We start from the raw sequence: 16,169 nt of genomic DNA on the forward strand, positions 1-16,169 counted from the left end.
ACCTTAATCTCCCTCTTCAGGAGCTAGCCATGTGTCATGATTACAGGCAAGCCATGCCTTAGACCCCTTTTAGTCCCTCTTGAGGGCACACTCTTGGGGACAGATTTCATTACTTCCACGCCTCTGGGTGGAACCATGTGGTCCTACCACTCAGACTAGATCTCTGGTCTGCAGTCCCCATTTACCAACTGTATTAACGTGACAGGCCCAACGCTGTTTGGCACCTATAAGCCCTTTTCCTCACCGGACCTGTGTGCAGCAAGCTAATTAAAGCTGGTTCTGACAGATGGTTTAAACTCCCTCATAGATTTCTACCACAGCGTCAACACCACCACCTGTTCATTAAACTCTTTCTGGAACACTCCCACACTAGCATCAACTTCCTGGACATCACAGTCAGCTTCAACAATAGAATCCTACAGACAACCATATGCAAGAAACCCAGAATATCGCCACCCCTCCCTTCACAGATCCAGTAACTACCCCAAATGCACCAAGAAATCTATCATCAATACGCAGGTACTCAGGTTAGGTACCACATAATATGCTCTGAGGAAAAAGTCCAGGATATACACCTTAACACACTTAAAACCACCTTCACCAAACAAAGACATTCCATTACTTCTCTAATGGAATGGGCCATCCAAATACCCCAAAAAGAACCTGCTTCAATACAGAAATAAAACCACCTCCGACTGCAGACCCCTAGTTGTTACTAACCACCCCACACTGGAACCCCTACGGGGTATCAACAAACAATTGCAATCCATACCTGATGGGGACCCCCATCTTGAAAGAAATATTTCCTGAACCCCCACTTCTGGCCTTCAGACAACCCCTCCCCACTGCCTCTCCAAGCAAACTCAGAAGCAAACTCCCCACATATCAGGACACACCAACTCAAAGTGGCACCAGACTGCCAGGACAACAGATGAAAAAGCTGCAGACATATCTCCACTGCTACAACGATCAACAACGTCCCCCACAATTTACCTGTCAAGATCCATAGATCCTACACATGCCTATCACAACATGTGGTATACCTCATTCTGTGCACTAAATGCCTCACTAACAACTATGTGGGTTAACCCAGACAATCACTGTGCTCTCAAATGAACACCCTATCATCAGTAAGTGAACACTTTTCACAAAGCAGTCACTCTATATACCCATCAGTCCTCATCCTCAAAAGGAAACCTGCACAACACCTTCAAAAGATGAACCTGGGAGCTTAAATTCATTATTCTGCTAGACACTAAAAATCATGGCCTGAAGAGAAACACTGGATTTATGGTTTATTACAACAACAACCTGTAACCCATTACCCCCCTCTTTTTGTCGTAGGACTGCAGAGATGTTAATGGGCCACTCTACCTTGAATGGTCCCTTACAATATGTGCTAACTACTTATGCTAACAATCTGTTCCATTTTCCATGTTGCTGTGATGCTGGGAGTACCTTTCCCAGACCTGAAGAAGAGCTCTGTGTGGCTCAAAAGCTTGTCTCTCACACCAACAGAAGTTGGTCCATCTTGTCTCTCTTATTTACCAAAGGCACACAGCACTCAGACCAAAGGGATAAAACAAAGAATCCTGTAACATATCCCCCCTCCCCAGCTAAACCTTACTCTTTCTTTGCAAGCTTAGTGAGTTCCATTCAGCCCAGTTACTTCCATCTCTGGGTTGGGAGAGAAAGCCTACTTTCTGCACCTCCTTCTTAGTGTGTCTGTCTCCATCTCTCCTTAGGGAGCTGCTGACAACCCATTTGACCTCTGCTTCTTCCCTAGTAGGCCCAGCTCTGGCTTTTTTGCTGCCCCAAGCGGCGAAGGAAAAAAAAAAAAAGCCGTGATCAGCGGCACTTCAGTGGCAGCTCAACCGCTTCATTCCTTGGCGGCAATTCGCAGCGGGTCCTTCGCTCCAAGAGGGACCTGCCACTGAATTGCTGCAGAAGACCCGGATGTGCCTCCCCGTCCCATTGGCCGCCCCAAGCACCTGCTTCGTTCGCTGGTGCCTGGAGCCAGCCCTGTTCCCTAGGCCAGCATCTTTAAAGTTTTAGCAACTTGCTAGTTATAGCACTTCATTGATTATTTTTTCCCTTTTGTTCATGAAGCTGCAGTTTTAGAATACACATCAATGATTTTTTTTTCTTTTTGGAAGGGCAGGGGATTCCGGAAACTTTATTTATATGATGTGGAGAATGAGGGAGTTCTGTATATTCTTTTTTTTTATAAATATCATGTGCACCTCAGTTTACCTGTGTAATATCCCTCATGGCTGCACTGAATTAAATCAAAGGAGGCTGTGTGTGTGAAGGAGGGGACAAACAGGAAACCAAACAATGGCAAAACATAAGAGACATTATTAAGGGCACAAGAGCAATCTATCCCACTGTGTAGGAAAGATAGGAAGTATGGGAAAAGACCTCACTGGCTTAACCAGGAGCTCTTCAGCGCTCTGAAACTCATAAGAGACTTTCTCCACTGCAACTTGAGACCATTGCTCCTTGTTCTGTCCTCTGCCACCACTGAGAACAGCCAAGCTCCATCCCCTTTGGAACCCCTGTTCAGGTAGTTAAAGGCTGCTATCAAATCTCCCCCCCACCACACACACACACACACACATTCTCTTCTGCAGACTAAACTCTAGTTCCCTCAGCCTCTCCTCATAAGTCATGTGCCCCAGCCCCCTGATCTTTTTTTTTACCCTCCACTGCACTCTCTCCAATTTGTCCATATCCTTTCTGTAGTGGGGGGCCCCAAAACTGGATGCAATACTTCAGATGTGGCCTCACCAGTGCTGAATAGAGAGGAATAATCACTTCCCTTCACTTGGACCCCCTGCAGAGTCCCATTACTGTTGCACCCAGACTCATCCCCTCCCCTCCCACCACCACCCCCTCCCCCCCCACCAAACAAGCCCCTGTGCATCCAGATCCCCAACACACACCCAGATCCCACACTGAGCCATCTGCACCCAGATTGCCCCACAGGGGCACAGCTACTGAGACAGTTCTAGTAGCACTAAAAGACAACCTTTTAGTTGTCCAGGGCCATAAGATCTCCATGATCATACTGCTGGAATTTTATGCTATTATTGACACAGTGGACCAAAAGGTATTGATTTCACATGAGAAGATGTCCCAGCACTACAATAGCTACAATTGTTCCTCTGCAGTAGAGAGGAGAGCAGTGATGAATAACTGCTCCTTCTCTCCAAAGGCTTTCACCTGCAGGGTCCCACATGCTACCCCTTCTTCTCTACAGTATCCACATGAGACCACTGGCAAAGGCAGCAAGATACTACAGGCTCAGCTGTCAACAGTATGCTGATGGCACACAACTATACATATTCTGAAATGATGCAAGTACCATCACTACTAAAAATGTCGGAATTCCTACAAGAAATCAGCTCTTGGATGATGAGCTGAAGCTGTACCCAGGCAAGACTGAAGTAATGCTGGTTGAAAAGGAGAAACTCTGAAGAGCTACCCAAGATGTTGTCTCCCCCTTTCATTGACGGTATACAGCCTCCCTTTATCAAAGTGGTGTAAAGTCTCGGGGTTCTGTTTGACTAAGTTTGGGTAACTAGGTAGCAGAAGTATCTAAAAATGCCTCCTTTTACATCCAGCTTGCTAGGAAACTTCACCCCTTCCTTCCACTCAAGGACCTGGCCACAGTGATCCATCTACCTGTTACACTTAAGTCACAGCCTTCCACACTGGCTGTGGAGAAGGAAGAGGGGTGGGTTTGCTTTGCCCCAGAGAAAGGCCTGTAGAGTAAGACCCAAAACTTCATAATGTGTGTGTGTGTGTGTGTGTGTGTGTGTGTGTGTGTGTGTGTGTGTGTGTGTGTAAAACTGTAGCACAAGTTTGTCCGCTACATAATTATTGTTTATAGCAGCAATTCTAACCTTTAACTGCACTAAATTATAAAAAGGATTTTTAGACCAAAGTTCATGTTTGTCCAGTCAAAACCTGGCATTCTCTGATTCTTTATTACTGATGTCAGAAATGCTGAAGTAGAAAATGAAGGTTATTCAAAATATTTACACATTTAAAAAAAAATAATGAGACCCACATCATTGCATGCCCTTCTGATATTTTTGGTTTGTGTCTACCAGTTAAACCCTCTGTCACATATTTAAAGGTCACTGTCCATATTCAGGCGTTGGCAGGCTAGTGCCAGCTGGGATCCATTCCCCTTTAAAGCAAAGTAACATCTGCTAATCTAATATTGTCAATTAAATTATAAAATATATCATCTGAGAATGTACTGTTAATGTATTTTTAACATTAGCCATAAAAAAAAATTACTGGAGCTGTTTGTTTACTTTGTGTAGAAAACTAAAGTCAAATACCAAAACCATTCACACTAAACAACCTCTTCACATATTAAAAGGAAAAACTAACATAAATACACCACTTCCTGTTACAAGTCTTCCCACAAGTCACAGGTATTAAAGAAAAAAAAACATTATACATCTCTCTTTAAGCATGTTGTTAACTTCCCATGGTAAAGTTATGTAAATGCTTAACTTGTTACTGTTAAACCTGTTACTGTTAAATTTTCTTGTAGGGCTCAATCTACATATGGGTATTTAAGGTAATGAGGCTGCTCACATGAGTATTGATTTGTGGATCTGGTCCCTAGGTTTATATTACAACTACAGTTTCACAGGGTTTAATCTTAAAGATTACAAAGTAAATCCACACCACAGAAACCTAATATTTAAGCATTTGCATAACTTTACCATGGGAAGTTAACAACATGCTTAAATGTGTGTAGGATCAGCTTCCATTCAAGTGACCTGAAACAAATGACAAACTATCAGAAGTTGAACCCTCTACATCCTGAAATTACATTCAACACAGTGCTATCTGCAATATATGTACACCGCTGTTCTGTCAGACAGGAAGGATGATTCAGTGATTAGGGCACTAGCCTGGAACTCAAGGGAGTGGGGTTCAATTCCCTGCTCTGTGTTACAGACTTCCTGTGTGACCTTGGGCTAGTCACTTTGTCTCTCAGCGTTTTGTGACTCATCTCCTATCTGTAAAATGGAAATAATCTAACTTCCCTACCACACAGGGGTGTTGTGAGGATAAGTACATTCAATGGAGGGAGGTACTCAGATATTATGATAATAAGAAGCCATAAACACTTAAAATAGTTAGTGATTCAGTGCAGCAGAGACCTATACAGGGAGAATGGATTTTCAAAAACTAAGAGGTAGAAGTAGTTTTAGTTACTATACCTGCTCCAAGCCCCCTGACCATTTTTGTTGATTTACAATCACATTTTCCTATTAAAAAAAGTCTTCCCCTCCTTTTTTGTTGTGTGAAAGATCTGCTGACAAAGGCCCCAGACTGCAATCTAATCTGCAGATGCACCCTTGCACCTATGCCAAAGGGTCAGTTACTTCACTGGAGGTCTTGCTGGGTGAATCAGATTGCAATTTGCCAACTCTCATGATTTTATGAGAAGTCTTGTGAAATTTAGTATTTTTCCTTAAAGCCCAATTCCTGGGAAGACACCAATTACATGAAAGCAAGTTTTTAGCTCTCATGCCTGTAGAGAAAAATCCGAATAGATAACCCCCATGCTATTCTAAAGCCTCAAGAAACAGAAGGCAAATGAATTGTTTAAAAATCTAATTTTTAAGCCTGATTTTTTTTTTGGAGTCTGATTCATGAATGCCAATATTAGGACTGGGGGTTAACTGAGTATACATATAATTACTTGTATTACAATAGCACCTACAGTAGTGGTTCCCAAACTTTAACAACCTGTGAACCCCTTTCACTAAAATGTCACGTCTCGCGAACCCCCTCCTAAAAATGAATGTTTCCAGGGATTTTCTCCTTTACCCAAGTATAAATTATAAAAGCAGTGATCTTGGAAATATAAAATTTGTTTTTATGACATGCTTATTACACACTATTTAAGTTATTTATCATTACAGTATTTTTATTACATTATGAAAACGGCAACACTCTTCCAAGATCTCACTTTAGTAGTTTGTATCACTTTGGATAAGCCTGTTATAAGACAAGGCTCCTATGTTTCATCAAGGAGTATCAGCTGTGAAACAGCATGAAGGTATTTAAGAAGACAACTCAAATTGTTCCTCCTACACAAGCATTCAGGTCTTGAGCAGTCCAGGCAAACAACGCATGTTACAACAACTCTTAAACTTGTTCTTCATAATAATTTTAAAAACAATACTAGCTGCCTATTTAATTTTAAAAAACAGCAAAAAATATCCACCTCCCTTTCCATTTCTTATAAGGAGTCCTGAAATTTAAACCTCCTCAGTGTGATAGATCCAAGAGCTAAGCTGATCAAAGCAAGTGTAAGTCCAGGGGCTCCAGGCTGCTGGCCCCCTCCTGTCTGGGGTCCCTAGGGACAGCTCTGTCTGCCATTAGGGAATTCCTCCCCCCCCCTCCCCGAGAACCTCCTATAACATTTTGCAAACCCCAGTTTGGGAACCACTGACCTAGAGACTTCGACAGATTCGGTGGATGCACTGTGCTAGGAACTTTACAAACGCCTAGTAAGAGAATCCATACTACAAAGAGCTTTACAGTCTGAATAGACAAGACAGACAAAGGGCAGAAGAAAAGAAGAATTATCTCCATTTTACAGATGGGGAAAACTAAGGCCCAAAGAGTAAATGACTTATTCAGTATCACACAGCAAGGCTGTGGCAGAGCTAGAAATTGAACCTGAATATGAGTCCCAGTCCAATGTCTATCACAGGACTATTCTTATTCTGTATTCAGAAAGGAAACTATTCAGTATAATCATTTAAGTTAGACTAAAGAAATATGAATTGTTACCAGGGAGAATTTAATTTTAAAATTAATCACCACCATCAAAATATATCCTAGCACCACTGAAAATGTTCAGTCAGTTGTGTCCAAAAGACTGTAGCCTCATCCTGAGAGGTGGGGACCATCTGCAAGTCCCCTAGAACTCAGTCAAAGCCACAGGTGCTCAGTAGCTCTCAGGATCAGCTCCTATGTGAAAAGTCTCATCTTATTAAAATAATTGGCTTTGCATGACTTACCTATTAGTGGCATTTTATTAAAATCTAATGTATTGATCTCCCAAACTGTATAAATTAAGATCACCTACAGGTATGACAGACAAAACTGTTTCTAATGCCTGTCTTGGCTTGTCTCTTGAAAGAAAAGCAAATGTAATTGATAACAAAATGCCACATTACAAATCCTTAGAAAGCAAATATATACAAATGAGTAAAGTTATGTAATAATATATTAGCAGTTACTACCATGTATCTAAACTGTACATGATCTTAATTAAGTTTAATTTGTTAGCTATTACATGGCAAATAAGTACAATATCACATGGATAACTTACAGCACAAACATTTACAAAGGATTCAATTGAAATCTGCAGGAGACCAATGTAAAATTGACAGTCTCAAATATAAAAATTCAGTATCATTTACCCAAAACATTTTAAATTAATTTCTATTATAATTACTGTATATCCCATTATCTTTGAAAATAAGAGCACAATCAATGCATTATCCTTTCATTTATTTGAATTCCCAAGGGAAAGTTCAGTAAATAATACATATGCATATCAAGGCAATTTCAACTAATTTTTGGTAGCTGTAATCTATATTACAGAGAGCATCAGAAACCTATAGAAAACTCAAAGGCACACTTTATTAATTCCACTTGAGGAGAAAGCAAAAACCTAAAATGACAACCAAGAGTTGCCTGTGTGGTAGTAATTTGTGACCACAGTAATTATTGTTTGGGTGTGGGTCACAGACTGCAGCCACCAGTAAACATAACAGAAAAACTGCAACAATGCTTACTTACCCAACAGAGAGCCTATAAAGATGACAATTTGCACAGTGGTAGTGAAATGTCTGTAGGTTTGCTCCTCACTGTACTCCCCATTTTCTAAGGGTCCGATCCCATTGTAGCTTCTATTGTTCCACACAATTTGTGTATTAGATACATTCTTAATTTCTAAAGCTCTGGTGACATCCTGATAGAGGGCATGGTCACTTTCATTCCTTGAAATCCAGCTTCCATTGTACCCCATGGTGAGTGTTCTTTCTTCCTTCTCCCTACCTAATAATCACACATGATTGAACCAATGCTTTCCACTGAACAGAGCGTACAGGCAAAAGAACTGCTTTTGTGAATAAAGCCAAGCTGATTGTACCCAGCAAAGTCTTCACAGAATGTGTGTCCCGGAAAGCAGGCTTGACTTGTCATGTCTCTACCTCATGAATCATTATACCCAGGAAAGGAAAGAAGGGGGAAAAACATGACTCTGCCCTGCTATTACTTTTCCCATATTTCTTGTTTCTCCATGTCACAGTGTTTCCTCAGCATGTTTTACCGCAACAAACATGAATGAGAAAAATCCAGTCCACATCATACATCACCCTCCCAGCAGATCACAATAAAAACAACTTATTGTACATTAATATAGGATTGGAAAACTTACAGAAAAATCAGCTGTTTTTCCCCGTTCTCAGTCTTTGCTTAGCTTTTTCACAAAAGAGAGGAAAAGCATCTCTTTTTCAGTGCCAAGTCCCTACAACTGTCCTAACGCACTATATCCACTTTTCTTACTGTGAAAAATGAATTAATTTTGCATATATGTTCTTGCTCACTTGATAGTAAGAAGATACTTAAATTCCATTCAGAGGAAAGTAAATGAATGTTCAATGGCTTCCACAAAGCACCAGCTGTTTCCCATGAAATATAATTTTTAAATCCTAAAACTGATACCACTCCAGTCTTCAATGAACCAAAAAAACCACCATAATCCTATGTGACCTTCTGTGAGTGTACCCCCAGATCAAGCACAATTCTCTTTAAAAATTGTAATACATGACAGAGCATCCAAGTAATAGAATCAACATGCATTTCATCTATCTGTATTCTTGATGCTCCACAGATTGCAGAAAACCTTCAAGTCCTCAGAGCTTTCAGCAAGTCTGCTTGCAGCACTGGCTGCTTGCTGCTGTGTTCAGAGAGAACCTAAAGAAGAGAGATTAGATCACATGACCCTCAGCTGAAGGCTTTGGTTTTTGATAGCAGCCATCTTGCTTTTGAAGCTGTCAGCTCAACGTGCCTGAGAAAGAGAGGAAAAGCTGAAGTTTATTTTTTGAAGGGGGAAAGTTTCTGCCAATAACTAAAATAATTCTAATATTAGGAGGGAGGGGGAAAGTATTTTATTGTCAGCTTCTGCTGGTAATTTTTATTTTGTTCAAAATTAGGAGTTTCCAAATTTATATTCTTGCAAACCAGTCCTGCAATGTCTAGGGTCAAATTTCCAAAAACCTGTCTAAAGCTGCATGAACATATCATCTGTTCATGCAGAGTAGGTAGCTTTTAACTGGCTGATGTAGGTGTTTGGACATGCAAATTCTGTTGTTTCATTGCACAAATAACAGTGCGTGCAAATTATAGGCAGTTGGGATAAAGTAATTTTACCAATTTTTTCTTAGATTGGGTGAAATTTTAGCTTCCTGGCTTATTAAAATCAATCTGAGTAATATCTTTTTGAAAATATATACTTTAAGGTTCCCAGTAAATTTACAAATGTTAACTTATTCAGATATATAGTTACATTTTTAAATATGTTACATTAATGTGGGCTGGTAAAGGGTTTCTCAGCTACTGGCAATCAATTATTTCTTGTTGTAAAGATTGGTGAATTAAGTTATTACACCTACGTTTCCCTGTTGTGAATAGAGAACATAGCCAACAGACAGCAGGTTGCACAGGGATCATCTCACCCTCTGTGATCATGATTTCCTATGACAGCTATGTTCCACTAGAAAATTTAAACTGTCAACCTCAAAAGTGAACTCGTGTAGGAAAAACAACTTTCACAGTAATTGGTCAGCAAATCAGGAACTCCATCCCTGAAAGAATGGGGATGACCATGAACGTTAACTCCTCCAAAGAAAAACGCAACTCTCTTTATTCTAGCCTTCCCATAACACCAGACTTTTAAAAATATGATACAAAATAAACAAAATCTGCTCATTCTTTAGTCTTAACTTAAACTTTATCTCTGGCGATTATGCATTATAATAGTCTTTAATTACATGATCACAGTGTATTTCTAGAGTCACACACTGATAAATTATGTTAGAAGAACATTAAGGTTACAAATTTAAGCACTCAAAAGTTAGTAAATGCCAGAATTAGAGTTACCTAACAACGTTATTTCAGCCCACTCGGAAGGATGCATTATGATAAAGTCTATAATTACATGATCCACATCCAATTCCCCTTCTCCACTCCCCACCCCCACAAGACCCCTGCCTCATTCAGTGCATGGGACAGACATTGCTCACTATTCAATGTTTAGTTTTCTCTTCATTTTAATATGTGTGGCCTCAGGTCTTATTTACAGCACACTACTCAAACTCTGCTCTGTAGTCAGAATTATTAATTTCCTCATGGGGTTTTCTATGGTGCTCATCACTATAGAATCAGAATGCTTCACAAAGATTGATTAATTTATTTTCACAGCACCCCTGTGAGATGGGGGCAAGGACAGATATCCTCATTTTACAGCTGGGAAACTGCACCAGAGGGATTAAGTTCAAAAGTATCTATTAATTTTGGGTAAAATTGGAGACCTCTAGGACATGATTTTTCAGAGTTTCTTGGCAAAGTACTTTATATGTTCAAAGTACAAGCTCCCAAGACTTCAGCTGTGGTTGTTCATCACTTCTGTAAATCAGACCCCAAAGTATCAAGTCAGGCACCAAGAAATTGACAAACATACAATTAGTGACTACCTGTGAAAAATTTAGTTGAAATGACTCACCTAGCAACACTAGGAACTCTTTGAAAAGGGTGTCATGGGGTGCTCTACTCACTGCTAGAGCACCTCCTTCTGGTCATGTCTGAGGATTAGCTATGCAGGCCAATGCCCCCTTCCTGCGGTTGCACTCTGTTTCTCACTGTGTCGGGACTCAACTGCTCTTGCTTCATGGTTTGACCTTTGGCCAGGTCACTGTAGTTTCTCCTTCTGCATTCTCAAAGTCTCTCAGGACCCATTGTCCTAGGCAGTCTTCTCTTTCATTGCCCCTTAATGGTGCCACTTCCCCTACATGTTAGATCCTACAACATGCAGTCAAGTTCTGCACAATCCCAAGCCTTACTGCCATATCCTTAGGTTGTTTTCTACCTGGCTGTCTCTTACCCTGAAAGTGACTGCAGCCCCTCTCTTTCTACAGTCCCCTTCTGCTCCCAGCCACTGGGCTTTATACAGGTGCCTCCTGTTCCTCTCCAGCTGCATTTCTGCTTTAATTAACCCTCATTACTCCCTGGTTCCTCTTCCAGGTGTAATGTATGCAATTAATTGGCCCACCTAGACACCTTAACTCCTTCAGGCCTTGTGTCAGGTGGACCCCCCCATCACAAGGGGCAATAATAGAATCCAGTTCTCCAGGGCAGCATTAAACTGCCTTGACCTTGAGACCACCCTCTCTCTTCCTGCAGCCCTCACTCACTACACACCCTCCAATTTCTATAACAAATGAGGCAGGAGTCCTACTTCCTCCTTCTGTACACAAACCTGATTCACCCTCAGAGCATGTCCATCCTGCACATGGAAAGAGGCAGGGGTCCTGTGGAAAATATGTATGTGATCATATAGTTAAAGACTGTATCATAATGCACATGCTCAAGGAAACTGAGTTTAGGTTTCACAGGCAACCTTAATTCTGTCATTTTATAATTTTTGAGTGTTTGATTTTGCAACCTTAATAATGTTCTTTCAATGTATTTCGTGTGTGTAAAGAACATTTAGATCCACCACGCAGAATGTCATGTACAACTTACATGTGGTAGGTTGCAGACAGGGCTGGCCTTACTGTGAGGCGAACTGAGGCAGCCGCCTCAGGTGCCAGACTTTGGGGGGGGGGCACCACTAGGACCCAGAGTGTAGAAAATTGTGTCTGTTGCTGATGCATATGTATTCTCTCTGCTCTAGATGCACAGAGATGGTGGAGTGCTGTGCTGGAGGAAGGAGGGCACAAGAGACATAACAGGCAGGCAGGAGAAAAGGTGAGAGGGAATAACAGAAAGCAGTAGGAGCTGCAGGGAGAGAGAGGAGGAGGAGCCTCTTATGTCCCTCTCTAGCACCCCCAAGAGCCTGGACTGATTAACACCAGCTTCTCAGGGAGCTTCCTGTTTCCTGCTGCTTCCCTGAACCCACTTGAGAACAGGCAGTCAACTGAAGTAGTAGGAGCCAGTTAGGCCCTTAAGACGCTGATATCTTCCCTCACTCAGGCCCTGCTACCAGCCTGATTATTTGTCCCCTTCAACTGAGTGTTGAGAGCCACTATAGCTGGCACAGAACAGCAATCGAGTGAAAGAAGAAAACGCCCCTCTGGGGCAGCATTCAGAAAAAGAAAGAAAACAAAGGAAGCTTTTCTATCTAAGCAGGAAGGGCTCTCCTGAGATACATAGACACAAATGTTCACGGTGAGCCTTCTGGTCCCAGTGAGGATGTGAGTGGTGAGGTGATGCCTGATCTTCCAGTTAGTCAGAGTGCAGGTGACCTGGCAGCTACTGCAGCATCCATATCTCCATCTCAAATGGATGTAACCATGCACATTCCTGAAGAAAAGTGTAGATCAGAGAAGAGTGTGGTGGAGGCACAAGAAACAGCTGCTGCTGAGTTTAGTTCCTTAAGTCTAGATGATCCAGGACTGTGGACCCACTAGAGCAGTAGCCTGAGGGACTTCCTTGTACTGCATGGGCCACAGCAAGTGAAAAAACTTAATGTTCCTCAAAGACAATGAAAATAGAAGTTTCCATCCAACACATTACTGCATGAAATTCCCAATGGTGACAAAGTGGAGAGGCCATGGCTTATGTATTCAAAAACCCAGAATGCTGCATACTGTTTTTCTTGCAAACTCTTCCAGTCTAATGTTCCAGCCACATTGGGTTCTACAGGAACAAAGGACTGGAAAAATCTGGCTAGAAATCTGACATGCCTTGAGAAGGCAGGAAATCACCAGAGAGCATTCCATAGGTGGAAAGAGTTTGAGATGAGACTAAGGTTAAAGGCCACCATAGATGATCAGCATCAAGAGAAGATTGCGTCAGAGTGTCTTTACTTGCAAAATGTTCTGAAAAGGCTCATTGCCACTGTGAGAATACTTGCTATCCAAAACCTAGCACTACGTGGCACTTCAGATCAGCTGTATGTGCCAAACACTGGAAACTTCCTTAAAATTGTGGAGCTGATGGCTGAGTTTGAGACTGTACTCGAGGAGCATCAAAGAAGAGTCACCACCCAAGAAATGTACACATACCACTACCTGGGAAAAACAATTCAAAATAAGATCATACAGTTACTGGCAACAAAAGTCAAACAAGATTGTGGCAGATCTGAAGTCAGCAAGATATTACTCTATTATTCTGGACTGCACACCAGACATCAGCCATATGGAACAAATGACTTTAATGGTGCGTTTTGTAATAACAACAGAACCTAGTGAAAATGTCGCTGCAATGGTGACTGTCAGAGAGCATTTTCTAGAATTTATTGACATTGATGATACTATAGGCAGGGCCGGCTCCAGCGTTTTTGCTTCCGCACGCAGGAAAAAAAAAAAAGGCGCGATCGGCGGCACTTCGGCGGCAGCTTTGCCACGCCGCTTCATTCTTCGTCGGCAATTCGGCAGTAGGTCCTTCCTTCCGAGAGGGACTGAGGGACCCGCCGCCAAATTGCCGCCGAAGAGCTGGACCTGCCACCCCTTTCTGTTGGCCGCCCCAAGCACCTGCTTGCTGCGCTGGTGCCTGGAGCTGGCCCTGACTACAGGAGCTGGTATGACAAATGTGCTTCTTAAAAAGCTGGAAGATATGGGAATTGCGATAGCTGACATGAGAGGTTAGGGCTACGATAATGGTGCCAACATGAGAGGAAAGAACAGAGGAGTGCAGACTTGGATCCGAGAGTTAAACCCTCGAAACTTTTTTGTCCCATGCAGGTCTCATTCATTGAACTTGGTGGTCAGTGATGCAGCATCAGCTTCTAGTGAGGCTGCTGAATTTTATTTAATTCAAAGCATCTATGTATTTTTCTCTGCATCAACTCATCGATGGGAAATTTTGAAGCAACATCTGGGAACATCCTCTCTGATACTGAAACCACTGAGTGCCACACGATGGGAAAGTTGAGTGGAGGCGATAAAGCCTATCAAACACCAAATTGGGAAGATAGATGATGCCATAGTTGCCATTATGGAGGATAATGCTATGACAGGAACTGTTTGTGGGAGAACAGTGGCAGAGGGAAATGGAATCACCAGAAACATACATACTTCAAATTTCTGTGTGGCTTAGTGTTGTGGCATGACATACTGTTTGAAATAAATGTTGTAAGCAAGAGACGCCAAGGTGTTGACTTTGATATATCTGGAGCAATGGAACAACTGGACAAAGCAAAGTCATACCTACAATCTTACCGGTCAGATGAGGGATTTCAAAATGGTCTCAAGAGTACACAGAAGTTGGCAGAGGAACTTCACACTGAAGCTATTTTCCCACCCATTCAAGAATACAAGAGTCACTGAAGAAGATATTTTGATTACGAAGCATGGGATAATTCCATAAGAGACCCCAAACAACAATTCAAAGTTGAATTCTTTAACCAGATGCTAGATTGTGCAATACAGTCAGTTGAAGAACGTTTCATGCAGCTCAAGGAACACAGCAGTATATTTGGGATTTTATATAATATTCCAAAACTCCTTACTATACCTGAAGAAGACCTACACCAACAATGCAGGGGACTAGAGACAGTGTTGACACATGATGACATGCGTAATATTGATGCGAGTGATTTAGATGATGAACTGAAAGCCCTTTCAAGATACATTTCAGCAGGATCAACTCCAAAGACTGTTTTGGAAAATATGTGCACAAATAAGATGACCACCCTCTTTCTAAATGCTATTGTTGCTCTGTGTATACTTCTAACACTTCCTGTAACATTTGCCAGTGGAGAACGCAGCTTCTCCAAGTTGAAGTTAATAAAAACACATCTCCTCTCCACAATGACACAGGAGAAGCTGGTTGGCCTTGCAACCATCTCAATAGAGCATGAGCTGGCCCAGACTGTGGACCTTCAGCAGGAAGCAGTTCAAATCTCTGCAACCAAGAAGGCACGGAAAGCACCACTTTGATTATTCAAACACATAAAAATGCTAGTGTTTACTATGCAGACAAGAAAAGTTACATTTGCTGTTCAGGCATTTGAAAGTTAAGTGTTACTTAACATTTTTTAACAAGACATTTAGTTCTCCTTTATTGGGGTAGGTAGAAGAGCAGTACCATGAGAGGAGTAGAAAAGGAAGAAGGCAGAATTGAGACCTTTCAAAGTTTTGGCCCAAGTGAGGGAGCATGGGCGTGTCATTTGAGCTCTCCGCCTCAGGTGCAAAATGTTGTGGGCTGTCCCTGGTTGCAGAGCTGCTGCTAGCAGGTCAGGCTCCTATACCAGACATAGACTGGTTACAGAGCTTCCTTCTCAAAGAGAGACACTAGAGAGATTTGTTCAGTTTAAGTTCCTTTAATGTACTGGCAGGCATGGCTGAGGTTAGCTTAAATAAGGTATGTTAGACTGGCACCTAGTGATGGCAGTATAATACAGTTTAGCAGTGCATTACATCTCCCCCTTTAAGTTTGGAATTCCTACCATTTACAAAATTTACACTATCATACCATCTTTAAAGTTCAGTACATGTCAGTCTGTTGAAGGTCTCTGAATCATACTGGATTTCTCATTACACAACATGAACACATAACTATTTGGTCATCTGGCTCTCCATTAGTTGCAATGACTGGCTGTTGTCCATTTGGAATCTTTGAGTCTTCTTCTATTCTGCATATACCATCTGCAGATTCTTCTCCATTGACTGGTCTATCTCAGGAACAAACTGTAGATATCAACAGTTTCTGTTGAACTCTCCACTGTCAGTCTCGATCACATATGATCTGGGCACTTAATTATTTTTCTTTACAACAGCTAGACTTGTCCATCCTTTTTCTCCATCCAGTTTGCACAAACATGGTCACCAAATTCTAGGCCCATTAGTTTTCTAACTGAGTGATGTCTTTTATAAAAATGTTTGTAAGCT

General features: G+C 41.6%; 1 protein-coding gene across 4 annotated transcripts in view; it reads right to left on the reverse strand.

The window, feature by feature from the left end:
- GPR176 (G protein-coupled receptor 176) overlaps positions 1-11,239 on the reverse strand; it is a 67,848-nt gene extending 56,609 nt beyond the window's left edge. The window contains exons 1-3 of one of the 4 annotated variants that reach the window (XR_005597357.1): positions 10,841-11,239; positions 9,732-9,923; positions 9,013-9,127 (exon numbers count right to left, since the gene is read on the reverse strand). Coding sequence is in view for 1 of the 4 variants with exons in the window: in XM_039533505.1 (XP_039389439.1) it covers positions 7,855-8,083 (229 nt within the window). In the remaining 3 variants the exon portion in view is untranslated. Of the gene's footprint in view, positions 1-7,854; positions 9,128-9,731; positions 9,924-10,840 lie in introns of those variants that run through there. The other 3 variants (XR_005597356.1, XM_039533506.1, XM_039533505.1) reach the window with 3 other exon arrangements.
- Between the last annotated feature and the right edge of the window lie 4,930 nt (positions 11,240-16,169).

The sequence above is a fragment of the Mauremys reevesii genome, linkage group 4 (assembly GCF_016161935.1).
Source record: "Mauremys reevesii isolate NIE-2019 linkage group 4, ASM1616193v1, whole genome shotgun sequence".
Lineage (NCBI taxonomy): Eukaryota > Metazoa > Chordata > Testudines > Geoemydidae > Mauremys > Mauremys reevesii.